Source organism: Microcebus murinus, chromosome 3, assembly GCF_040939455.1.
Source record: "Microcebus murinus isolate Inina chromosome 3, M.murinus_Inina_mat1.0, whole genome shotgun sequence".
NCBI classification, from domain to species: domain Eukaryota; kingdom Metazoa; phylum Chordata; class Mammalia; order Primates; family Cheirogaleidae; genus Microcebus; species Microcebus murinus.
This window is the reverse complement of record NC_134106.1, coordinates 60,588,303-60,615,390: the sequence shown is the minus strand read 5'-3', so window position 1 is coordinate 60,615,390 and position 27,088 is coordinate 60,588,303. Positions and strand designations below refer to the sequence as shown.

Genomic DNA, 27,088 nt, shown 5'->3' with positions numbered 1-27,088 from the left:
CAAACCATATGATCATCTCAGTAGTTAGGGAAAAAACATTTGACAAAATCCAAGACCCATTGATGATAAAAACTTTTAAACTGGGAATAAAAAGGAACGTTCTCAGTTTGATAAAGTATATCTACCCGAATCTTGCATATCATGATGAAGACTGAATGTTTTTCCTTAGGATCAGGAATAAGGCAAAAAAAAAAAAAAAAAAGCATCCACATTGGAAAAGAAGTAAAACTGTCTTTTTTCACAGATGACATGATCCTATATATAGGAAGTCCTAAGAAAGTCACAAAAAATTATTGTTAAGATAGTAACATTGCCCACATTGATCTACAAATTTAATGCAATCCTATGGCATAATAATAAATCTATATTTGGTCTCTGACGCTGGTTCCTAGCACAAAGTTCCTAAAACTCTTGTAATTTCCTGAGTGATAGGGGAGGGGAAGAAATGTCTTTTGTTATTCGTAATAAGCCCCTTTCAACTACATCTGAGTTTGTGCTAATGAGGTGACTCTTGGAGGATAGGGGCTGGTTGCCAGGGGAATCAGCCAGGTGATTAGAGAGTTGGAACTTTGGGCCCCACTTCCCCAAGCACTGTGGGGATGGGGGGGGGTGGAAAGGGGCTGGAGATTGAGTTCAGACTTAATTGTGAAGCCTCAGGCTAAGTGCTTTCTTTTAGCTTATGTATATTGCTTGTTTTTAGGAAGTTGGTTTGAGCAGGCTGATCGCAGTAAATTTTGGGATGAAACAAAAGGGCAAGCGCATGGGCGCAAGGGGCCAACCAATCAATGTAAAAGGCAAGTGCGTGGGCACAAGGGGCCAACCAATCAATGTAAAGGGTAAGCGTGTGGACAGGTTATGCACCTAGGGTACAAAGGGCTCCATCCCACAGTGCACAGGGTCTTTGTCCAAATAGAGGCCGCCGTGTCGTATCAGTGCCCTGGGACTTGGACCCTAGCTCAAGCTAGTCAATAAAACTCCTCTTGATGATTTCAGCCTCAGTGACCCTGTCTCTTTGTTCTGTGGTCCTACGGTTTCCCGCTCTAACATAATCAATCATGCCTATGTAATGGAACCTCCATTTTACCCTAATGATGGGTTTTGGAGAGCTTCCAGCTTGTAGAACACATCAAGGTGCTGGGAGGTGGCACCTCTAGAGAGGGCATGGAAGCTCCTTGCTCCTCCCTCCTCATGCCTTGTCTTATGCGACCCTTCCATTTGGCAGTTCCTGAGTTGTGTCCTCTATAATAAACTGGTAAACAGAAGTGTTTTCCTGAGCCGTGTGAGCAAAGTATCAAAGCTAAGGAAGGGTTGTGGGAACCCCTAATTTGTAGCCAAGTCACACAGAAGTGTGGGCAGCCTAGGGACCCACTGCTTGAGATTGGCATTTGAAGTGGGGGGCAGTCTTGTGGGACTGAGCCCTTAACCTGCTGGGTCTGTCGTTAACTTCAGATAGCTACTGTCAGAATCGAATTGAATCCTCAGACACCCAGTTGGTTTGTGCCGAGAATTGGAAAATTGCTTGATGTGAGGAAAAAAACCCAGACATTTGGTGTCAGAAGTGTTTTTGAGTATAGAAAGCCAGTTTGTTTTTCTCTTTAAATCCCTATCAAAATCTTGGCTGCCTTTTTTTGCAGAAATTGACAAGCTTATTCTAAAATTAATACGGAAATGCAAAGGATTCAGAATAGCCAAAACGATCTTGGAAAATAACAAAACTGGAGGACTCACTCTTTCTTTCTTTCTTTTTCTTTCTTGTGTCAATATTTTATTTTGGTGTAAAAAATGGGAAGCTGGGAAATACACGTATTTACAATTTTCTTGGTTCCTCTTCACATTGGGGAAACCTCCTCTCCCCAAGACTTACACTTTCTGATTTCCAAACTTACTACAAAGCTACAATAATCAAAACAATGTGGTACTGGCATAAGGATAGACATACAGACTGATGGCATAGGATTGTGAGTTCAGAAATAACCCCCGACATGTAGGGTCAATTTATTTTTGTCAGGGCCCAAGGTGCCAAGGTAATTCAATGGGAAAAAGATATTTAATACAGTGCTGGGAAGGATGTAGAGAAAGCAGATCCCTCATACATTTCTGATGAGAATGTAAAATGGTATTTACACTTTGGAGAACAGTTTGGCAGTTTCGCAAAAAGTTCAAAATAAACTTACCAGTTACCAATTCCATTCCTAAGTATCTACCCAAGAGAAATGAAAACATATGTCTACACAAAGATGTGTACATGAATATTCACAGCAACATTATTCATAATAGCCCCAAAGAAGAAACCATCCAATGTCTATAATCAGGTTAATTGATAAACAAAATGTGGTATATTCACACAATGGAACACTACTCAGCAAAAAACAAACCAAAAAAAGGAGCAACTTCTAATATACACTGTGATATAGATGAACATTATACTAAGTGAAAGTCAGGCACAAAAGACTATGTATTGTATGATCCCATTTATATGAGGTGTACAGAAAAGGTGTACAAATTTATACAGAGAAAGTTGATTGGTGGTTGCTGGCTGGATCTGGCAGTGGAGATCAACTGCAAATGAGCACAAGGTGCACATTGGGGTGATGGAAATGTTCTAAATCTGGATTGTTGTGATAGTTACATATCTGTATAAAATTACTAAAAATAATTTAATTGTATACTTACAATTGCTCAATTTTATGGTATATATAGTTAACTTCAATAAAGTTGTTGGGAAGAATAAAAAGGATCATAGAGTCATGTCCCAGAGTATTGGGATATTTTGGGGATATTTTATTATTCCAGTTGGGAGAAAAATCTGTCGTGTTGTTCCTGCCCCTAACAGGGTCCCAATAGTAGAGATGGTATCGTCTTTTTTTAAACATGTTCTGACTGTCCCTGCTTCTGTCAGAAGTGCATACAGGCCCCTGTCATCACGTCATTGCCCAGATTTATGACATAGGTTCAAACTTGACAGCTATATGTCCAGCTCTATGCTTGTGGTAGGCTGAATAATAGCCCCCAAAGGTATTCAGACCCTAATCCCTGGACCCTGTGTATGTATTCTTATATGGCAAAAGGGAGTTTGCAGGAGTGACTAAATTAAGGAATTTGAGATGGGGAGATTGTTTGGGCTTATCCGGGTGGGCCCTAAATGTAGTCAGAAGTGCCTTTATAGGAGAGAGGCAGAGGGAGATTTGACTACAAAAGTAAGAGATGTGGCACATGCAACAATTGAGCAAAGGAAATAAAACTGAGAAAACCAAAAGAGAGAAAAAACAAACGAAAGAGGCCGGGCGTGGTGGCTCACGCCTGTAATCCTAGCACTCTGGGAGGCCAAGGCGGGCTGATTGCTCGAGGTCAGGAGTTTGAAACCAGCCTGAGCAAGAGCGAGACCCCATCTCTACTATAAATAGAAGGAAATTAATTGGCCAACTAATATATATAGAAAAAATTAGCCGGGCATGGTGGCGCATGCCTGTAGTCCCAGCTACTCGTGAGGCTGAGGCAGAAGGATTGCTTGAGCCCAGGAGTTTGAGGTTGCTGTGAGCTAGGCTGACGCCACGGCACTCACTCTAGCCTGGGCAACAAAGCAAGACTCTTTCTCAAAAACAAAAACAAACAAACAAACAAACAAAAAACAAACGAAAGAAAAATAAAGAACAAAAAACCCCCAAGAAAACCGGAAAGTAAAGAGATGTGAGGATGGAATCCAGAGGTGGGAGGTGGGCCCCAAGGTGTGGAGCACAGGTGGCCTCCAGAAGCCGGGGAAAGGCAGGAAGCGGGTTCTCCCGGGAGCCTCCGGCAGGAGCAGAGCCCTGTGGACACCTTCACTTTAGCCCAGGGAAACTGATTTCACACTTCTGGCCTTTCAAACAGGTAAGAGAATAAATTTGTGCTGTTTTAAGCCACCAAGTTTGTGGTAATTGGTTATAGTGGCAACAAGAAGCTAATATAATGTCCAACCTCAAACATATTTGATTTATGTTTTATAATTTTTGAATTAGTTGCAAATATAAAAATTCTCCTTTTGGGAGGTTCAAAAGGGGAAAAGAGGGGTTACTTCTGAGGCTGTCTGATTATTTCATCCTGTGTCACCTACATATCTCCTGGATGAAAAGCCCCTGTTTATGTTATTTCAGGGACTTGTTCTCTCTGTCAAGCTTCTGGCCTTTCTAGACTATTTGGAAGGGGGGTGAGGGAGTCTCTCATGTCCATGCCTTGCTTGTGTTTTCTACTTCCATGTACTGATGCAGTACCTCCTGGAGTTCCAGGACCACCACCCTCTCTTGAAAGATGTTGTTAGCATCCCGGTGGCCTCAGCAGGCAGGAGAGGGGACACTGGGGAAACTGCTGTCTGTGTCTGGGACAGGAACACATACCTGTTTAATCATTTGCTTCATGACTACTTGTTTTTTTAATAATGAACACTTAGCCTCTCTATGCGCATAATGGTGTAAAAGTTTGATGCTTAGGTGTTTGACAGGTGCTTGCTATTCAGTTACAGACTGGGGAATGGCCCAGTATTTGGTACTAAAACTATCAAGATTGGATAGGTTTGAAACACCACTCTCTTTTGTCCAATGGCAATTTAACAAAAACTTTCAAGCTTCTGGTTTGGGAGTTTAGATAGGTTTGATTTTTGGATATGTAAATAGTTGATTGCTAAATATGGTCAGATTTCTCCTGACCTGCTGTTCCTAAATTCTTAGGATACGTCCCAGTAAATTACACTTTGTAAATTAATTGTCATGTGTGTAATTGTTGCATTTTGGATGTACCTAATTTGATAATTTAAAAAAAATAATTTCCATTTAAGGTATCTGTTTGCAGGTCAGAAAATGAGAAAATGTAATTGTGTAATGTTCTGAAATGTAAACAAAAAAACAAAAAGCTGTAAATAAAATCGACTAAATCCAAAAAAAAAAAAAAAGAGTTAACAAAGAGTAACAGACTTATCTTGAGTCTTGGGGTGATTTACAAAGTACAGAAAGAAATCCTAAAAGTATATATCAGAATGTTCCAGCACTCAAAAGCCAAACCCCTCCAGGTAGGTCCCCTGGGCACTCCTTCTCCCCTGTCCTTCCAGAAATGATACCTACAGCCACACCTTCTACCGTGTGTCCTGGTCTCCTGCAGGCCTTGTCTCAAGTCAGGATTCTAAGGTTGATCTTTCCACACTTCGACTTGTCCCCTTACAGAAAGACTGACAACTTTACAAAAACTTACTCACTGGCTGCACCCTGGTCCCTACCCAAGAACACCCGATCCTCAGAGGTGCACCTTCCAACGTCTGGACTCACTGGCCTGGATGAGCAGCCTGTGCTTTGGCGCTGCCAGCGGGGGAGCCCCCCAGTGGTCTCCATTCCGAAGAGGAGAGTCCGCCTTGAATCCTTCTGCTGCCTTCCTGGCCTCTTCCCAATTTCCTCTGGGTAACTGCTTACCCCAGGATATACCCACACCCTTGGCCAAAACACAGCTGCAGAGACTGCCTGGTCTGAATCATTTTTTGAAAAAAGAAACATTTTTTTAATCCTTAAATGTTTTTTTTGTTAGTCTGTTCGTTTGCCCTTAGTAGAAAATCCCAAATCCTTGAAGCGGCCCACGAGGCCCTGAAGGGGTGACTCCTGCCTTTCCTCCCTCTGTGTTCAGGCCACACCAGCCTATCCTAAATGTCATAAAGGCTCCCAGCTCTTCTATCGCCTGCCTTTGAACAAGACATCACCTCTGTGCAAACTGTTTCAGGATTGATTGCTTTCGGCTTCTCATCTCTCTCTGGTCTTGCCTAATGTGATTTCCTTAGGGAAACCTTCCCAGACCTCCAAAACACAGGCTCCCACGGCCCTGTGATCTCCCTTCCCTGAAGCTTGCAGTGCCACGTTTCCCCGGCTACGTGTTTAATATCTGTCTCCCCAGAGAGTTCCTTCCCTCAAGGGGAAGCTGCATGAGTGGCCACTACTGCAAATGAGTGCAGGGGAACCATTTACAAAGATGCTTCTCTCCCTAATACGCAGAGCTGCTTCTCCTTGGATGTATCTTTACCATTTGCCTAACCACAAGGCCCGAGGCCTAAGTGTTTTTCTCAAAATAAATGAGAAGTCAGTCACCAAAGATGAAGTCTGGCAACATAAAGAAACCCTGCTGCTTAGAGGCCATAGCTTGTCCTGATGGGACTGAAGGTCAGAGTGACCCCGCCCCAATGGGCCAGCAGTGTCCACGGAGAAGTTTTCCTGAGCACAGGGCCCAGGGTAGGGAGCCCAGCTGTGACACTAGAAAGCTGAAGCTACAGCTAGCTCCCTGTTCCTCAGCCACCTGCAGGGTTTCTGGCCTTTTTTCTGAGGTGCCATTTCTTCTTTGTCTCTGTTTATGGTCTTTAGGCTTTACTCCAAGTGTATTGCTGGTTTTTTTCTATATATATTAGTTGGTCAATTAATTTCTTTCTATTTTTTTTCCTAGTAGAGATGGGGTCTCGCTCTTGCTCAGGCTGGTTTCGAACTCCTGACCTCGAGTGATCCGCCCGCCTCAGCCTCCCAGAGAGCTAGGATTACAGGCGTGAGCCACCACGCCTGGCCCAGAGGAACATTTAAATTGGCCTTAAAGCAGCTGAAATAAATTTCATAGAATCAATAGCATGTAGACCATGTCATCTGACCATAATGCACTAAAATTAGAAATTAATAATAAAAGTAAGGCTGAAAAGCACATGCCTCTTGTAATTTTGCTGGCTCTGCTGCTCCCTCTGATCTCTCCTTCCCACCTCCGCCTCCTGAATTGCTGGATGGCTCTGGGAAACTTGAAATTCTCACTGCACACAGCAGTTAATGTTCTCTAGCCTGTTCTCTCAAACTCAGCTCCCAGACCAACTCTTCTCCTCCAGAACCCATCCAGGTGCCCAGCAGAGACAAAAGGGTCATTTTATCATTTACCAGGATCCACCTCCTAAGAAGATTTTAATGGCGACTGACACGTGAGCAGTATCTATCAACCTTCCACCCCTACCTCTATGAAAAGTGAATAAATAAGCTAAAAACACTATGGTAATTTCTCCTCTCTCCCTTCCCTCTCTACCTTTTGGGCATACTTTATGGTTTTTGTTCTTTTTTTTCCCCTTTGGAAAAAAATCTTATTACATTTCTTTTTAAAATGGGGAAAAAACTGCACAAGTAAGTGTGATTAAAAACCTCTGTTAGAGCTGGTTAATACTGATCTTTTATTATTGCCTTGAAGTCTCTCCAGCAGTGTCCAGGAAATTATGTTTAAGGTCCATGTGAAGGAAAATATCCCTGGAGAGGCAAGAAAGAGCTGTGGTAAAAGCTTCAGAGGGTCTATAGGGAGATGGAACGTGCAGTTTAAAAAATTATGTTGAGCTCTGCGGCATCTCCATTTCTTAACATACCATCCAATCCCATCACTGGGATAGTTTTACCCATGTTTTGAAGGCTCATATTAGATGCAATTTTGGGGCTATTATAAATTTAGAAAGTAAAAGAATATAAAGAGTGGGCAGTATTGAAAGCTTAGGGTAAGGCTACCAGAAACTCAATATGCTAAGTAAGTTCCCAAACAAAAATATCCAGCCCCAAATCAACAAATAGTTGTTGCTCTCCTGCTGTGTGCAGGTACTGTAGCAGAAGCTGAAGATACAGAGGTTAACTGGACAGGATTTCTGCTCTCATGGAGAAGGGAGAGAGACATAACCCAAATAAGTGTAACGTTGCCCCTGTGGACAGCAATGAGAGCTTGTGGTAAGGAGCTTCTACTGGTTTTTTTTTTTTTTTTTTTTTTTTTTGAGACAGAGTCTTGCTTTGTTGCCCAGGCTAGAGTGAGTGCCATGGCATCAGCCTATCTCACAGCAACCTCAAACTCCTGGGCTCAAGCGATCCTCCTGCCTCAGCCTCCCGAGTAGCTGGGACTACAGGCATGCACCACCAGGCTCGGCTGATTTTTTCTATATATATTAGTTGGCCAATTAATTTCTTTCTATTTATAGTGGAGACCGGGTCTCGCTCTTGCTCAGGCTGGTTTCGAACTCCTGACCTCGAGCAATCTTCCTGCCTCGGCCTCCCAGAGAGCTAGGATTAAGGTGTGAGCCACCACACCCGGCCAGGAGCTTCTATTGTTAAAGAAAAAATTATTCAATGACACTTATGAAAGCAATGGTAAGGAAGACTTTATTTAGGACCACTGAAATAAGTATAGGGACTACTGCAATGGCATTTTGCGTGGGGCGGGGGCGGGGATGGGGGAGAGAGTGGGCTCACTTCTGAATGCAGCATGGACAAGTGTGAATGTATAGCCAGCGAATGGGGGAAGGGGTCAGTGGATGAAAAATTCTTGAGAGGAAACTTCAGGGGCAAGGGGAGATTCTGGCTAAACCAACCTCACTGGATTTTTGCTGAAGACAGGCCAGCGTGACCAGACATCACCTGGGGGAATCGTGGAGGATCAGAAACCTGATCAGATATCAAGGGTGATGAGATATCGAAGGGGTGTGGTTCTTGCTGAACTAACTTAGCAGGGTTCTTTGCTAAAACTGGATTTTACAAGGAAATGAAAACAGATGGGCCTAGGAGAAGGTTCAGGAGCCTGACTAAAGTTTAATCAAGCAAAGAATATTTGTCCCTACCCAGCCAGGGAGGCCAGGGAAGGCTGGACTGTTAGATGCTGGAATGGTGTTAGTTGAGGAGTAGGAGTTACCATGGCAAAGAGGAGGGAAGAGTGCACTAGGCAGAGGGAACAGCAGGTACAAAGGCCCTGCGGCAGGAGGGAGGGAGATAAATATGACAGACCGAAAGAAAGTAAGCTGAACTAGGTCACTGTGAGGCAGGGAGAGGCTGCGTAAGTAGGCCAGCACCAGGCCATGCAGGGCCTCACTGGCCAGGCTGAGAACAGTGGCCCTTATTCTAAGAGCAATGAGAAGCCACTACAATTATTTTGTTTATGTTTTTATTTGTTATTGTTAACTTTAACACACATTTAGAAAATCATATAAAGCAAATGTACCATTTAATGAATTACTATAAAGTAAACATCACAGATGGGAGGAAATAAGGAGGCATGATGACTAAATGCAATGTGGGATCCTGGATTGGATCTTGGAACAGAAAAAAAAATTAATGGAAAAACTGGTGAAATCTGAATAAAGTCTGTCGTCTAGTTAATTGTATTGTACCAAATGTTGGTTTCTTAGTTTGGACCAAAAAAAAAAAGTAGTGTAAAAGTATTATGTACCAGTAAAATGTTAACACGAAGGGAAGCTGACTGAAGAATATACAGGAACTTTCTGTACTATCTTTGTAACTTTCTGTAAATCTAAAATTATTCCAAAATTAAAAAGAATTTAAGCTAACAAATACCAAACACATCCTCAAATCTAGAAAATAATGTATTTTAAAAAAATTAACTGCCTCACATATTTCTATAATACTTTTCCCCTACATTTTTGGGTTTCGTTCCATCGTGTCTTCATATAACAATGATTTTATAATATTTTGTAAAGACAGAATAAAAAGTAATTCAGTTTTTCTTAAAAACAAAACAAAGCAAAACAAAAACTGGCTGGATGTGTTAGTCCTAGCACTTTGGGAGACTGAGGTAGGAGGACTGCTTGAGGCCAGGAGTTCGAGACCAGCCTGAGCAACAGAGTGAGACCTCATCTCTACAAAAAAAAAAAAGAAAAATTATCTGGGTGTGGTGCTGTGCACCTGTAGTCCTAGTTATTGGAGAGACCAAGGTAGGAGGATTCCTTGAGCTCAGGAGTTTGAGGTTGCAGTGAGCTGTGATGATGCCATTGTACTCTAGCCCAGGCAATAGAGTGAGACCCCATCTCAAAAACAAAAAAACAACAGGTAAAAGTAAAAGAGAGTGTTCAGGGAGCTCAGGTCCTCTCAAGGACAAACATATTTTCTTAGTTTCCTCCTGTCTGTGATGGTTTCTCAATCTTTCCTTGTGTATCATGACCTTGACACTTTTGAAGGATACTGGTTGGGTATCTTGAAGGATGGCCCTCAATTTAAATTTGTCTCACATTTCTCTCTTGATTAGAAAGCAGTTATGGGCCAGGTGTGGTGACGTACACCTGTAGTCCCAGCTACTGGGGAGGCTGAGGCAAGAGAATCCCTTAAGCCCAGGAGTTTGAGGTTACTTAAGCTAGGCTGATACTAGGGCACTTTAGTCTGTGTTAGGGGTACTTGCTATCAATATGACTTATCACTGCTGATGGTAATCTGGGCCATTAATTAAGGTGGTGTCAGCTAGGTTTTGCCATTGTAAAATTACCATTTTTCATACTCTGTTCTTTGAAGGTGAGCTTATGAATCCAGCCCATACTCAAAGAGTAAGGGATTAAATTCCACCTCTTGGAGGGGGCAATATCTACATATATTATTTAGAATTCTGTAAGGCAGATTTTTCTCTTCTTCTCTTCATTTCTTCTTCTCTTCATTTATCTTATTTATTCATTCAATCATTTATTGATATCATAGTAGGCTCACGGATATTTAGTTTATTTTTGGGTTATAATCCCATAGTATTGTGATTTATTTTGTGGCTCAAATTGTTCCAGCTCTGGCCACTGGGAGCTCGTGTCCGGTTGGCTCCTGTGTTCTTTGGACGCACTGCAATCTCTGCTCCACCCTTCTTTTTTTTCCTGAGGACTTCCTTACTTTTTGGCATTACAAAATGATCCAGGCTGGTCTTGTGTCTTCTGTGCCTTAGTCCTAGAATCAGACATTTCTCCAAGGAGCTTGATTCTTCTTGTTGGAGAACACTATTTAGAAACCATGATCTTGGTGCTGGATGTGTTCATTGCTACTGGTGTATTTACTCATTTTTCAAAATGTGTTTTTCTAGTTTCTATGTTCTTCTTCTAGCTCTTTGTTCTTGCAATTTATTTGTTGAAAAAACTGGATTGTTTGTCCTGTAGTCTCCCATAGACTGGATCTTTCTGATTGGATCTCCAAGCTACTGATTTAACATTTTTCTCTGTTCCATATACTTTGTGTGTATTTATAGTTGGACCTATTTAAAAAAAAAATTTTTTTTTAGTTCATATATTTTTTAAATTTCTTTCAATATATTTAGGGGATACAAGTAGTTTTTGTTACATGGATGAATCATATAGTAGTAAAGTCGGGCTTTTAGTGTACCCATCACCTGAATAGTGCACCTTGTACCTGAAGGTAACTTTTGATCCCTACCCCCCTCCTACTCTTCCCTCTTCTTAGTTTCTGATATCCATTATATCACTTTTTGCTTTTTTGTTTTTTTCTTTTTAGAGACAAGTTCTCTTTCTGTCACCCAGTTTGGAGTGCAGTGGCATGATCATAGCTCACTGCAGCCTCTAACTCCTGGGCTCAGGTGATCCTCCTGCCTCCGCCTCCTGACCAGCTGGGACTACAGGCATGCGCCACCACACCCGGCTAACTTTTTAAAAAATTCTTTGTAGAGATGCAGCCTCACTATGTTGGCCAGGTTGATCTTGAATTCCTGTCTTCAAGTGATCCTCCCACTTTGGCCTCCTAAAGCATTAGGATTACAGGTGTGAGCCACCATGCCCGGCCCCATTATACCATTTTGTATGACCATATATACCCATGGTTTAGCTCCCACTTATAAATGAGAACATGAGGTATTTGTTGGATCTAGAAGCTTGATCATATTCTGGTTAGATTTTTTGGGCACAAGACTACTTCATAGATAACGGTGTATTCTTTCAGAAGGCACACAATTCCTGGTTAGCTCTTTTTGTGAGATGTCAACAGCCATTGACAATCACTGCTCAGGTCCATTAATTCATTATGGGCTGTGAAATGATGGTATTCCAATTCAATCAATCCTTCTTCATTCATTTGCTGGAACACTTCTATAAAGATTATCTTATCCTTTTCTACTATTTTGTTACCCAGTATTACGGTTCATATAGATAGGGCAGGATTCTTTCCATTTATTTAGTAGTTTTCAAAATAAAGTGTTGGTTCCTTAGCATCTGCTAACGATGACATTTTTTTTTTTAAAACAGAGTCTTGCTCTGTTGCCCAGTCTAGAGTGCTGTAGTGCCAGCCTAGCTCACAGCAACCTCAAACTTCTGGGCTCAGGTGATCCTCCTGCCTCAACCTCTTGAGTAGCTGGGACTACAGGCATGTGCCACCATGCTTGACTAATTTTTTCTATTTTTAGTAGAGACGGGGTCTCGTTCTTGCTCAAGCTGGTCTCAAACTCCTGAGCTCAAGCAATATTCCCGCTTCAGCCTCCCAGAGTGCTGAGATTACAGGCCCGAGCTACTATGCCCAGCCATGATGATACATTATTTTTTTTTTTTTTTTTTTTTGGAGACAGAGTCTCACTTTGTTGCCCAGGCTAGAGTGAGTGCCATGGCGTCAGCCTAGCTCACAGCAACCTCAAACTCCTGGGCTCAAGCAATCCTTCTGCCTCAGCCTCCCAAGTAGCTGGGACTACAGACATGCGCCACCATGCCCGGCTAATTTTTTCTATATATATTAGTTGGCCAATTAATTTCTTTCTATTTATAGTAGAGATGGGGTCTCGCTCTTGCTCAGGCTGGTTTCGAACTCCTGACCTCAAGCAATTCGCCACGCCTCAGCCTCCCAGAGTGCTAGGATTACAGGCGTGAGCCACCGAGTCCGGCCATGATGATAAATTTTTAAAGATCACTACAAAATCACGGATTTAAAAATATTCAGTGTGTTTCAATCCATTGATTTGTTATTCTTATTGATACTCAATTTGTTGTGCCTTTGGCCTGTGGAAGCATCTCGAGTTGGCTCCTAAGTCTTTTTGACACAATCCTAGTGGTCTTTAATGGGTTTCTTCCAGTATGGCTTCTGGGAATCAGGCAAGAGACAATGCCCTCTGCAGACTAGGGGTAAGCGCTTCTGCCCAATATCACCCTTGAAGGGGGCAACACTGCACCTTCTAAGTTTCTGTTTAGGCCCTTCAGGTTTTCACCAAGAAGGGGAATAAAGAAGAGGGAGCAGGTTGGGGTAGGGAAAATGATGAGTTCAGCTTATAACTTTGTTATGGGGTGAACTGTGTACCTTCAAAATTCATGTGTTGAAGTACTAACCCCAGTACCTCAGCATATTCCTGTATTTAGAGATTAGGGCCTTTAACGAGGCGATTAAGGTAAAATGAGGTCAAATGAATGGGGCCTAATCCAATATGATGGTGTCCTTCTAATAAGAGGAGATTAGGACACAGACAACACCTGGACTGAGGGACAACCATGGGAGGACACAGTAAGAAACTGCCCAGATATCTGCCAGCCAAGAAAAGAGGCCTCAGAAGAAACCAAATCTGCCAACACCTTGATTTTGAACTTCTAGTCTACAGAACTGTGAGAAAATACATTTCTGTTGTTTAAGCCACCCAGTCTGTGGTTTTATGTTATGGCAGCCTTAGAAAACTAATAAAACTTGTTGAGTTTGAAAGTATGTGTGGGTATATATGGTAAATGCATACGATTTTATATGTCCAATATAAATATATAAATACATACTTTTTTAAAAGACATGTGTGGGATGTTTCATGGCATTTTAAACATGGATCTGAGGTTCAGGAAAGAGGACTGGGCTGAAAGCTGGGGAGCTGGGGACATATAGAGCATGGATAAAGCCATGTGTGTACTGTTAAAGTAAATCTCCAGGGAGAGTCTAAAGCAGGAGTCCTCAAACTACGGCCTGCGGGCCACATGCGGGTGTTTTTGCCCGTTTGTTTTTTTGCTTCAAAATATGATATGTGCAGTGTGCATAGGAATTTGTTCATAGTTTTTTTTTTTTTTTTTTTTTTTTTTTTTTGAGACAGAGTCTCGCTTAATTGCCCAGGCTAGAGTGAGTGCCGTGGCGTCAGCCTTGTTCACAGCAACCTCAAACTCCTGGGCTCAAGCAATCCTCCTGCCTCAGCCTCCCCAGTAGCTGGGACTACAGGCATGCGCCACCATGCCCGGCTAATTTTTTCTATATATATCAGATGGCCAATTAATTTCTTTCTATTTATAGTAGAGACGGGGTCTCACTCTTGCTCAGGCTGGTTTCGAACTCCTGACCTCGAGCGATCTGCCCGCCTCGGCCTCCCAAAGTGCTGGGATTACAGGCCTGAGCCACCACGCCCGGCCTGTTCATAGTTTTTTTTAAAACTATAGAGTGGCCCTCCAACGGTCTGAGGGACAGTGAACTGGCCCCCTGTTTAAAAAGTTTGAGGACCCCTGGTCTAAGGAGTAAAAGGAGAAGAGGGCTGAGAAATAAACCAAAGCTAAGAAATTGGGGAAGGAAGAAAAGCCCCTGAAGGAGACCCAGAAGGTCTGATGGAGGCAAAGGAGCAAAAGCATGAGACCGTGGAGCTCCAGAGGCAGAGAAAAGGTTCAAGGGAGTTTGAGGAAGGTAGTGGTTAACTACCAAATGAGGAGAGGGTAAGTAAGATAGGCACTGAGGGAGGGCCTGGGAATTTGGGACTATCAATGGAGAATGACTAGAGAGGATGGAGAGACAGGCTGCTATGGTGGGAGGGTAAATCATCTTCAGGAAATCTGACAGAAAGAAGGACATGTTATAGGCTGATATCAAAAGGGCGGCTGTTTATTTTTTATTTTTTTTTTGGAAACAGCAGGGTCTGACTCTGTTGTTCAGGATAGAAAGCAATGGCATCATCATAGCTCATTGCAACCTCAGCTCCTGGGCTCACGCAATCCTCCTGCCTCAGCCTCCTGAGTAGCTGGGACTACAGGTGCATTCTACCACACCCAGCTAATTATTTTCTGTTTTTATTGGGAGTGACTTGAGCATATTTATATGATGAGAGGAAGGAGACAGTGGATGAGAAATATACAAATGAAGGTGGGGATGGAAGCCTGGACAGCCTCAAGGCAGAGGAAGGAAAATTAAGTATGCAAAAGAACTCTTCCTCTGAGATGGGAGAAATGCAGGTGGAGATTGGTTTGTAGGTTTGGCGTAGGAACCTGGGGACGAATTTTCATGCCCAACTTTTTGTGTGGTCACACGTTTTCATTTCACGTGAGTCTATATGCAGGAGTGTGAAATTGCTGGGTCATATGGTAATTCCATGTTTAACAATTCAAGCATCCGTGAAACTGTTTTCTGAAGTGGCTGCACTGTTTTACATTCCTACCAGCAGTGTAGGAAGGTCCCTATGTCTCTGTACTCTGACAACACTTGTTATTATTTGTCACTTAATATATCCATTATAGTTGGTGTGAAGTGGTAACTCATGTGATTTTGATTTATATTTCCCTAATGGCTAGTGTTTTTGGTGTGTTTTCATGTGCATGTTGGCCATTTGTATGTCTTCTTTAGAGAAATACGTATTTAAATCATGTGTCCATTTTAAATTGTGTTATTTATTTTTTATTGAATTATAAGAGTTCTTTATATATTCTAGATACTAGTTCCTTATCAGATATATAATTTGCAAATATTTCCATCCTGTGTGGTGTGTTTTTACTTTTTTGATGTTTTTGATGTTCTTTGAAGTATAAAAGTTTTAAATTTTGAAGTCTGGTGTATCTTTTTTTTTTTTTTTTTCAATTGCTTGTACTTTTGGTATATCTAAGTAGGTTTTGCCTAAGGTCAGGGAGATGCAAACTCTTCTAGCAGTTTCATAGTTTTTTCTCTTATATGTAGATCTGTTATGCATTTTGAGTTAATTTTTGTGTGTGGTCTAAGATAGGGGTCCAACTTAATTGTTTTGCATGTGTATATCCGGCTATCCCAGACCATTCATTGAAAAGACCATACTTTCCTCATTGAATGGTCTAGGCATCTCTGTTGAAAATCAATTAGCCATAAATATAAGGGTTTATTCTACTCTAAATTTTATTCCACTGATCTATACATCTATCCTTATGCTAATATCACACTATCTTGATTCGTAGTAAGTTTTGAAATTGGGAAGTGTGAGTGTCCCAACTTTGTCCTTCTTTTGCAAGATTAATTTGGTTCTTCTGGGTTCCTTGCATTTCCATATCCTTTTGAAGGATCAGCTTGTCAATTTTTTGTAAAAACAGCAGTTGGAATTTTGGTAGGAAATGTGTTGAATCTGTAGACCAACTTGGGGAATATTGCCATCTTAACAATAGTAAGTCTTCCCTGTCCACGAACCTGGGATGTCTTTCCATTTATTTGGGTTACTGATTTCTTTTGACAATATTCAATGTTTTTTAGGATATGAATCTTCTACTTCTTTTTTTTTTTTTGAGACAGAGTCTCGCTTTGTTGTCCAGGCTAGAGTGAGTGCCGTGGCGTCAGCCTAGCTCACAGCAACCTCAAACTCCTGGGCTCGAGTGATCCTTCTGCCTCAGCCTCCCGAGTAGCTGAGACTACAGGCATGTGCCACCATGCCCAGCTAATTTTTATATATATATATCAGTTGGCCAATTAATTTCTTTCTATTTATAGTGGAGACGGGGTCTCGCTCTTGCTCAGGCTGGTTTTGAACTCCTGACCTTGAGCAATCCGCCCGCCTCGGCCTCCCAAGAGCTAGGATTACAGACGTGAGCCACAGCGCCCGGCCTTCTACTTCTTTTATTAATTCATTTCTAAGTATTTTATTTTTTGATGCTATTATAAATGGAATGGTTTTCTTAATTTTATTTTCAATTGTTCATTACTAGTGTGTAGAAATACCATTGATTTTAGTGAATTGATCTTGTACTCTGTAAGCTACCTGAATTTATTTATTTATTTATTTCAAGGGCTAGCCAAGCGGTGGGAGTGGAGTGAACTAATTTATTAATTCTAATAGTTTTAGTGAATTCCTTAGGATTTTCTATTTATAAGATCATGTAATCTACAAATAGTTTTGTAGTTTACAAATTAGCTTTGTAATCTACAAATTAGTTTTACTTTTCCAATCTAGATGGCTTTTATTTCTTTTTCTTGCCTAATTTCTGTAGCTAGAACCTCAAGCATGTGTTGAATAGAAGTGGGGAGAGGACATCCTTGTCTTATTCCCTTACCTTAGGGAGTATACCATGATTTTTAATGGCATGACTATTGTTTGTAAAGATGTCAATTTTTCTCACAACAATTTTTCTTATAATTCCAAATAGAATTGGAGCTCATGTGTATAAACACACAGATGAGAGTAGCTATAAAATCTTTGAGGAAAAAAATTAGCTCTGTCAGTGATAAGCCAGGTTGAAAAAAAAAGAGTGAAGATTTGCTCTTACATTGTAACAAAATGTTTAAAAAGCAACAACAATTTTTAAAGAATGATATTAATATAAATTTCAGTGGAATAGAGAACAGAGTTCAGACTGTTTACAGTATATATAAGAATTTATGTGGCCTGGAGTGGTGGCTCATGCCTGTAATCTTAGTACACTGGGAGGCCAAGACAGGAGGATCACTTGAGTTCAGGAGTTTGAGACCAGCCTTAGCAACAGAATGAAATCTCTATAAAAAATTTTAAAAATCAGCTGAGTGTGGTGGTACATATCTGTAGTCCCACCTATTGGGGAGGCTGAGGCAGGAGGATCACTTGAGCCCAAGAGTTTGAGGTTGCAGTGAGCCATAATCATGCCATTGCACTCTAGACCTGGCAACAGAGTGAGACCCTGTGTCAAAACAAAAACAAAAACATATTTATTGTAAATATATTGCAATAAATATGAAAGACAAAGTGTTACTGTTAACACAGAAAGGGTTAATATAAATTAATAAGAAATTAAGGCTTCAAAGAGAAATGGGCACAGAAAAAAGACAATTTAGAAATTAGCAATTCATTAAAGGAGGAAATACAAATGACTAATAACTGAAAAAAATGTTCAATCTCACTGGCAATCAAATAAATGTAAATGAGACAAGAAGGTAAAACCTTTTGCTTTGAGCAAAGATTTCTAAGATAATTAATACTTGCTACTGCTTAGGGTGTGTTGAGATAGCTTTCATACTAACCCTATGAGGTAATTTCCTAATATTAGGTCCATTTTACAGATGTGGAAACTGAGACTCAGCAGGGTTCAACCCAAGATTACACAACTAGTAAGTAGTGGCACCAGGATTTGGACCTATCAAATAGGTCCAAATAGAGTCACCTGTGTGACTCTATTATAGAGGGGGACTAGGAAACGGTTGTAAGAAGGAGATATGAAGGGGGAAATGTAGCTCGCAGGGCTGGACAAATGTATCTGAAGTGCCTATGTGGCAGAGCGAACGGGTTAAGTGGTATTGCAGAGGGGAGCAAACCAGTGGAAATTACATAAGGGACAACGCTACTCAAGCAAGAATTGTCCATAAGGGACTAGAGAGGCTCAGGAAGGCAGTGAGGAAACCCAGTCCTGGGGAGGCAGAGGAAGCTGACCCTTTGGGGTCTTCTCATCTAACCCTCACACAGACAGCAGGGGGTGGGGGTGGTCCCATCGCATAGAGGAAGAAACACCTCTAGGTGGCTAAGACCTCAGTGTCTTTGGGGTTTCTGTTAGTTTCTCAACCGTAATTAGCAGATCCGCCCTTTCCTTCTGGGGCCAAGTGACCTGCGGGGGGAGCCCTGACTGGCTTCACTGCCCTCCTGCAGCCAGCCACCGTCCTGAGCTAGCAGGAAGTTCGAGCTTGCCAGACTGCCAGGGCCTGGGCAGGAGGAAGGAGAGCAGGGCAGGAGGAAGGAGAGCAGGAGCCAAGCAGAGTGGCCCCCTGAGTTCTCTATGCCCTGTGAGCTTCGCTATCCCATGGGGAGGGGGAAGGAGAGGGGGAAGGGGGAAGGAGAGAGGGGGAAGGAGAGAGGGGGGAGGGGGGAGGAGAGAGGGGGAGGAGGGGGAGGGGGAAGAAGAGAGGGGGGAAGGGGGAGGGGAGAGGGGGGAGGGGAGAGGGGGGAGGAGAGAGGGGGGAGGGGGAAGGAGAGAGTGGGAAGGAGAGAGGGGGAGGAGAGAGGGGGGAGGGGGAAGGAGAGAGGGGGGAGGGGGAGAAAACCTGTTGGGGAGCAGGCAAATGGATGAAACAGAACCATTAAAGGCATGACAAATTTATGTTAGTTGAAGATTGGTAAATATATCTTCATTTGTAAAGCCCTTGGGGAATCCAAAGTGGGGACTTCATTGTGACTCTTATAACCTTGGGTAAGTCTATTAACATTTTGGTGCCTCAGTTTCCTCATCTGTAAAATGGGTATTAGAATACTTCCCTAATAAAATGTGGTATATGTATACCATGGAGTACTATTCAGCTCTAAGAAACAATGGTGACATAGCACATCTTATATTTTCCTGGTTAGAGCTGGAACCCATACTATTAAGTGAAGTTTCCCAAGAATGGAAAAACAAGCACCACATATACTCACCAGCAAATTGGTATTAACTGAACAGCACCTAAGTGGTCACATAGGTACTACAGTAATAGGGTATTGGGCAGGTGGGAGGGGGGAGGGGGGCGGGTATATACATACATAATGAGTGAGATGTGCACCATCTGGGGGATGGTCATGCTGGAGACTCAGACTTGTGGGGGGAGGGGGGGAAATGGGCATTTATTGAAACCTTAAAATCTGTACCCCCATAATATGCCGAAATAAAAAAAAAAAAAAGAATACTTCCTACTTTGTTGACTTTAAATGGATGTACTGCTTAGATATGACCAATAAGCCAGTGTGAGAGCAAAGTACCACAGGCAGTAGAGTCACTCAGACCTGAGTTCAAGTGTGCAATTTTCCAGCTGGAGACTTGGAGAAAATTACCCAAACTCTTTCTGCTTCAGTTTCTTCATCACTGAAACTGACGGTAGGAATAGCACTTGCCTTAAATGGTTGTTTTCAGGGGTAAATGAAATAATGTATGTAAAGTATTAATAAATGGTAAACCAGGACCCCAAAGCCCACAGGTTTAATCATTACACTCTAGCTGCTTCAAAAAAATAATGTACATAAAACAACATATAGTGTAGAATCAAGACTGGAAAGAAATACAAAAAATTATTGCTTGAGCCCAGGAGTTTGAGGTTGCTGTGAGGTAGGCTGATGCCGTGGCACTCACTCTAGCCTGGGCAACAGAGTGAGACCCTGTCTCCAAAAAAAAAAAAAAAAAAGAGAGAGAGAGAGAGAGAAAGAAAAGAAAATTGGTTTACATGGAAATTTACAATAGACAAAAAAAAAAAAAAGAAATGCAAAAAATTGTTAACAGCATTTATTTCTGGATAGTCAGTTTATGATTTATTTTATTTTATTTTTTCTTTTCTTTTTTTTGAGACAGAGTCTCACTTTGTCATCCGGGTTAGTGCAGTCATCATAGCTCACTGCAACCTCAAAACTCCTGAGCTCCAGAATCCTCCTGCCCCAGTCTCCTGTGTAGCTGGGACTATAGGCATGTGCCACACACCAGGCTAATTTTTCTATTTTTAGGGGGACAGAGTCTTGCTCTGTTGCTTGGGCTACAGTGCAGTGACATCATCATAGCTCACTGCAATCTCAAACTCCTGGGCTCAAGTGATCCTCCTCCTCAGCCTCCTGAGTAGCTGGGACTACAGGTATGCACCACCATGCTGGGCTAGTTTTTGTATTTTTGGTAAAGATGGAGTCTCACTCTTGCTTAGGTTGGTCTCGAACTCCTGACCTCAAATGATCCTCCTGCCTCAGCCTCCTGGAGTGCTAGGATTACAGGTGTGAGCCACTGTGCTCAGCCTATTTTCTTTATATTTTTCTGTATTTTCCAAGTTACTTTTATAGTCAGAAAAAATCTGTATATGATGATCAGATGCCCTGGAATCATTTGTGATGGTCTCTACTTCATTAAAACCTTTGACAGTATTTTCTCCTGTAAACTTGTCAGCAACTGTTTGAGGTTAAGAATCATTATCCCCATTTTCCAGACGAAAAAATGAGGTTGACAGAGGTGAGAGAGCTACATTAAATTTCAGGTCTTATGGCTACTAAGTGGCAGAGAGTTAAGAACAACAGGCAGATCTGGCTGTCTCCAAAGCTGGGGGCTATCCACTGGGATGCTGGGTGATGCAGTTCAGCGCCTAGAACCACCCCCTGGAATTTCTGATGGAACTGGGCTTGTGGTGGGTGTGCTCTGGTGGGTTTTCTTTGCCTGGTGTCCTGGTTTCCTACATCCACATTCCTGGTGGAGGATGTGGCCTGGAGAGTGAAAGTCAAGGGGTGCTATAGACAGTCTCCCTAAGAAGAAATAAAGATTTTTCCCATAAAAGTATTCAATATAGGAACTAAAAATAACAGCATAACTACACAAGATTGAGGGAAGGAAGTGGGTGTGAATGAGCTAAATCATTATCTATTATAGCAGGAAGGCAATAGATAATGGCCAGTCCTGATAAATCCAGATATCGCTATGTAAGCTTTTTGCATACTGACGGGGAGGTGACCACCAGGCCTGAAAACACAAATGGCTTTAATTTTTTATTTTTTTATATATTTTTTGAGGCAGAGTCTCGCTTTGTTGCCCAGGCTAGAGTGCCGTGGTGTCAGCCTAGCTCATAGCAACTTCAAACTCAAGCAATCCTTCTGCCTCAGCCTCCCGAGTAGCTGGGACTACCAGGCCTGCACCACCATGCCCAGCTAATTTTTTCTAAATATATTAGTTGGCCAATTAATTTCTTTCTATTTTTTTTCCTAGTAGAGACAGGGTCTCGCTCTTGCTCAGGCTGGTTTTGAACTCCTGACCTCAAGCAATCCGCCCCCCTCGGCCTGCAGAGTGCTAGGATTACAGGCGTGAGCCACCGCGCCCGGCCCACAAATGGCTTTAAGTGGTACAGAGATTGAGGGAGTGGTGGTGGGAGTTTTTTCCTTTTCATCATAAACCCTTCTGTTCTATTTGATTTTTTAGTTATGTGTATTACACTTTATCTAAAAATTATTATTTTAAAAGTATAGGCTCTGGCCCAGCGCGGTGGCTCACGCTGTGATCCTAGCACTCTGGGAGGCTGAGGCGGGCAGATTGCTCAAGGTCAGGGTTCGAAACCCGCCTGAGCAAGAGTGAGACCCCGACTCTACTAAAATACGAAGAAATTGATTGGCCAACTAAAATATATAGAAAAAATTAGCCGGGCATGGTGGCGCGTGCCTGTAGTCCCAGCTACTCGGGAGGCTGAGGCAGAAGGATCACTCGAGCCCAGGAGTTTGAGGTTGCTGTGAGCTAGGCTGACGCCACGGCACTCACTCTAGCCTGGGCAACAAAGTGAGACTCTGTCTCAAAAATAAATAAATAAATAAATAAATAAAAGTACAGGTTCTGAAAGTTAAACAAAAAGCACAAACTCCGGGGACATTTGTGTGCATCCAAATCCCACCTCTGCCAGTTACGGATCTTGGGCAGACACACCAAAGCTGCAATTTTATCTTCTGGAAACAGGGCTCGAGTTGCTCTGAGGATAACATGAGGTAAAGCATATAAAGCACATGGGCCAGTGTTGGCCGAAAGCATCTGTAATTATTAACCATTGTTATTAATAATAAACCAAGCATACAGGTAAGACGCAGGGCTGGGCACATAGTAGGCACTTGTAATGGGCGGAAGTGATTATTTAAAACCCCACCAGAGCCTGTAATTTCCCCCAACCCGCGACGCGCGGGCCCCAGCGCTGAGCGGGCACTTAAATACTGATGTGGTTGCTCGTTTGGGCCTCACTGGGCTGTCCGCCGCACGTCCGCGGAGGGCGCTCTCTGGCCCCGGCCGCGCCGGTGGTCCCCTCCCGCGCCGGGAGGTGGGAGGCGGCGCCGGGTCACCGCTTCCCGGTCGCCGACGCGTCAGGCGGCGGGCCGAGGATCGCCCTGCTTTCCCTCGGGCATTTTCCCGGGCACGGGCGGGCCGGAGAAGGGGGCGCGCCGCCCGAGAAGAGGGGCGCCAGGGGCCGCTTCGCCCCCAGTCGGCGCCGAGGGCATGGGCGCCCCGGGAGGGCGGGCCGGCCCCGTTCCAGGGCGAGGCTTTCCGGAGCAGGCGCAGCTTGCAGGAAGATCTGGGACTGGCCGGGCGGCGCAGAGCGGGCACTTCACACCCGGCCAAGGGTGCCGCGCCTCCCCGGGAGAGGCTCGCCCGCGCCCGGCGCCCCCAGCCCGGGGCGGGGCCACCGCGGGAGCCCCGCCCACCCCTCTGCAGAGGCCGCGCGCCTCGCCCCGCCCCGGCCGCCCCTCCCGCTCGGGGCGGGGCCGCGCGGCAGGGGCAGGAGCGGCGCCCCGCAGCTCTGCCGCACAGCCGCGCGGGTCGGGCCGCGGGGCGGGGCGGGGCGCTGACGTCGCGCGCGGCCGGCGGCCGGGCGGGCAGGGAGGCGGCGGCCGGCGCGGCCCAGCCCAGCCCGCAGCAGCTGCGGCCGTGTGTGCGGGCGGCGGCGGCGCTCCGAGCCGGCTCCTGACCGCCCTCCGCCGCTGCCAAGTTTGTCGCTCGGTCCCGGTGTCTGTGCGCCGTCCGGCCAGCCCTCGCCCGCCGCCGCTTCCCCTGCCATGGCCCTGGTGCGGGACGCCGAGCCGGCGGCGGGGCCCTCCCGCTGGCTGCCCACGCACGTCCAGGTGACGGTGCTGCGGGCCCGCGGGCTGCGGGGCAAGAGCTCGGGCGCGGGCAGCACCAGCGACGCGTACACGGTGATCCAGGTGGGCCGCGAGAAGTACAGCACGTCGGTGGTGGAGAAGACGCCGGGATGCCCAGAGTGGCGCGAGGAGTGCTCCTTCGAGCTGCCGCCCGGCGCCCTGGACGGCCTGCTGCGGGCGCAGGAGGCAGATGCGGGCCCAGCGCCCTGGGCCGCCGGCTCTGCCGCCGCCTGCGAGCTGGTGCTCACCACCATGCACCGCTCGCTCATCGGCGTGGACAAGTTCCTGGGCCAGGCCACCGTGGCGCTGGACGAGGTCTTCCGCGCAGGCCGCGCCCAGCACACGCAGTGAGTAGGGGGCGCGGGGGCGCAGAAACGGTTAAAGGCCTAGCTGGGCGGGGCTGGTGGGGGATCAGGCCTTGGCTGGCCCGGGGCGGTGAGCCCCTTGCCTCGCGCTCAAAGGAGTAAACTGACAGACAAGTTGGTTCTTATTTCGGGGTCCCCCCTGGCCTCCAAACGTGCCCTGTCCTGGGGTTGGCCGCTGATGAGTCCCTGAGGCCTGAGGGAGGAGTAGGGGGCAGCCAAGCGTTAGGAGTAGATTGTCAAGTAAAGTTAAGAATGAGATCCAGAGGCTTTGGGGTTTTGGAAACCACGAGAAGGAAAATCTTGGTGCCATTCTTAGGGCCTCCAGGCCTGTCTCCCTTTCCCCAAAGGGGAGGGAACTTCAGGCAATTGCCCCAGGCCAGGCCTGCAGGAGGGTGGAGAGGCGGTCTCACCCTGTGGGGAAAGAAAGTCCAGGTGTCATCCTCTAGGAGACCCTCCACCAAACCTGGAAGCTGGCTGCAGGCCCATCACCTCTTGCCTGGTTCTTGGATGCCCTCCACCATCTAGAGATGCCCCCTCCCCCCCATGTCCTATGTCCCTGGTCTGAGTACAGGAGGACCTCTTAAATAAAGGAAGGAAACACTTGAGTCAGCTTTCAAGCGGCCTGCCTATCCTGCCTGAGATAGAGGCAGCAGCAGCATGGTTAATGCACGGCAGGAGATTGTCTCCCAGTCACTTCCACCTAGATGGGCCAGTGGGTTTTTTAATCATTTATCTTGGCAGCATTTAACCTTGCCTGTGTTAAGATCAAGGTTTCAGACTTGAAGCCCCGTTTCCTGTTTTGGGCTTGGGCAGGATCTGGAAGCCAGTCCCCAGGGCTGACAACCTGCTGTGGATTACTCAAGTGGTTAACTTGGAAATTACCAGATTGGCAGGGTAAGAGGGGGTGCCTAGGGTAAGAGGAAAGGTTTGAGGGGAGAGGTGCAGGAAAGGTTTGCCTGGGTGGAATGGCATCCACTGAGTAAATCTAGGGAAGCTTGCTGGAGGAGAGAGATGAGCTCTGAGCAGGATGCAAACCCAAATGAAAGCAGAATTTGGGTGGAAAATTATCTGACCTTGAACATTTTCCAAAACCTGGATAGGGAATGGCCTTCCTGGCTATGGCCTGGGGTAGAAAGGTGGTTAACTCAGGGCAGATTCCAGGCAGGGCTGTGACCTGACACCATCCCCCCCTTCCCCGGGCCTGTTCCCTTCCTTCCTTCATGACTTGCTGTTTGGTTGCTGGATGTAGGATCATGTGGTATAGCTTGGCCCTTGTTTTGGTTTTTTCCTCCCTCTTTCTGTCCTCTCCCTCCTTCCTGGCTCAGGGAGCCCAAGGGTGGGGGTGGAGCAGAAAGCTCTCCTCTGGATCTCTTAGCCCAGTCTTTTTCAGAAGAGGTGCCTGTCCCCAAATCAAGGGGACAAATCACTTCACCCCTTCTCCCAGTCCTTCACTCTCTACCACTCAGCTTCTCAGACCAGACTGGTAGACAACACATGTGGGTGGAGGGTAGGAGGGGACCGACAAAAAAAAAAAAAAAAATCAAAAAAAACAACTCCAGGCTTGCAGGGAGGGGCTTCTTTGATTTTTTATTCCCCCCAGTTCCCACCCTTGCTTTCCTCTTGGCCTCTGGATCTTCCTTAGCTGAGCTTGCCAAGCCTGTAGGTCCAGGTGGACCTGTTTTCAGCTAAGAACAGTGTGTTTTGGAGAATTTGACTTGCCACCCCTTAATCTGAATGGGAGCCTTAATTTACTTTATAGAAGTCATCTTTTCCACCAGGATCTTTCCACACCCACCTGGCTGTCTTTCCTCTGATACATTGAGACCTGGGTTATTTATAGAACCTGGAGGGGGCCAGAGTGGGGAGGGACACTTAGAGCGGGCAGAGGAAAAGTCTGCGGAATTGGCCTGATCCTCCAGTTCACTGGACCTAGCGGCATGCCTGCTGACAGAGAGTGAGGGCTGACACCCCTGCTCCTGCCCCTACCTCCCACCTCTGGCTTTAATGGCCACTCCTGGTGGCATTTCCTGGAGCACCCTGGCATGGGCTGCTGAGACAGTGAGTCTGAACATTGCTTGGAAGGGAGAGGGCAAGGCAGAAAAGATCAGAGTGTACCCTCCTCAGCTTTGAATAATGGTGGAAAAGAACAGTATCCATTCTTTAACTCCAAGAGTTGGCTGTGGTGGTCTTAGGGGGGCAGATGGTGTCCCTGTGCCAACAGAGAACCTGAGTGGGGAAGGGTACCCTCATTTTGCATTGAACAGATCCCAGTCCCATAACTGCCACCTATGGCAAGTCATGTAAACTTTTGGTGCCTCAGTTTTCTCATCTGTAAAATGGAGCTCATTTACACTTTTACAGGGTTGATGTGAAAGACGCAATGAGAATACAACTGAAGCACCAAGTGCAGTCCCTGGGCATGGTAGGTGGTCAGTGCACAGCAGTGATGGTGGAGGGAGGTTTTGGTAATGTCTGGTAGCCCTAGTATGGAAGAGTTTTCTTGCCCTGGAAGAGATGCTCATGTGATGGGGGAGACAGTCCAGAGCTTAGAACCTGGGAAAGTGTCAGTGCCGTGGGTGCAGGGTACACATGGGAGTATGAGAGTTGCCAGTGAAAGGAGCTGGCCCTTTGCAGCCCTCTGCATTCTCTGTGCTGCTGGAGGTTGAGAACTAGGGCTGGGCTTGAGAGGCCTCTGCAGCTCCGAAGCCAGGCCTAGATCAGCCTGCAGCTCTGCAGCTTTCCTCCCTGGCAACCTTGCCTGAACTGCACCTGCCTCGGGGGAAGGCAGGACAGCGCTGGGTTGAAACACCTGAAGACTGGAGTTTCACTCCCAGATCTGTGAGTGAACTACCACTCAGGTAGTTACTACCAGGCAGGTTACTTAACGCATTCCCTCATTTCTAAAGAGGTCATGATGATAATCATAGGGTTGACAGGTTAAATAAGACACCATCTGTAAAAACCTAAGTGTAGTTCTTGACACACAGAGGCCTTCAGAATGTTCGTATTGGGGTTACTCTGGGGCCCTGCTTTTGTGATGGTGGCAGCTGGGGTTCTAGGTGTCTCAGTAGCCTCCAAAGGTCTTTTGTCAGTGGGGCACTCTTTGAGGTGAGGAATTTTACTGCAGGCTTTTAAATAATTAAAGAGGAAATTCTGAAAACAAAATTTAACATAGCATACAAGGAAACTGATTGTCAGCCTCTCCATAAAGCTGTCCATGGATTGTCACAGTTCCTGTG

General features: G+C 45.1%; 1 protein-coding gene across 3 annotated transcripts in view; it reads left to right on the top strand.

The window, feature by feature from the left end:
- The first annotated feature begins 23,156 nt into the window (after window positions 1-23,156).
- The window catches only part of RAB11FIP5 (RAB11 family interacting protein 5), a 36,794-nt gene continuing 32,862 nt past the window's right edge, over window positions 23,157-27,088 (top strand). The window contains exon 1 of one of the 3 annotated variants that reach the window (XM_012750118.3): window positions 23,157-23,831. In XM_012750118.3, the coding sequence (XP_012605572.2) occupies window positions 23,401-23,831 (431 nt within the window). In that variant the 5' untranslated portion in view covers window positions 23,157-23,400. The remainder of the gene's footprint in view (window positions 23,832-27,088) is intronic. The other 2 variants (XM_012750119.3, XM_012750122.3) reach the window with 2 other exon arrangements.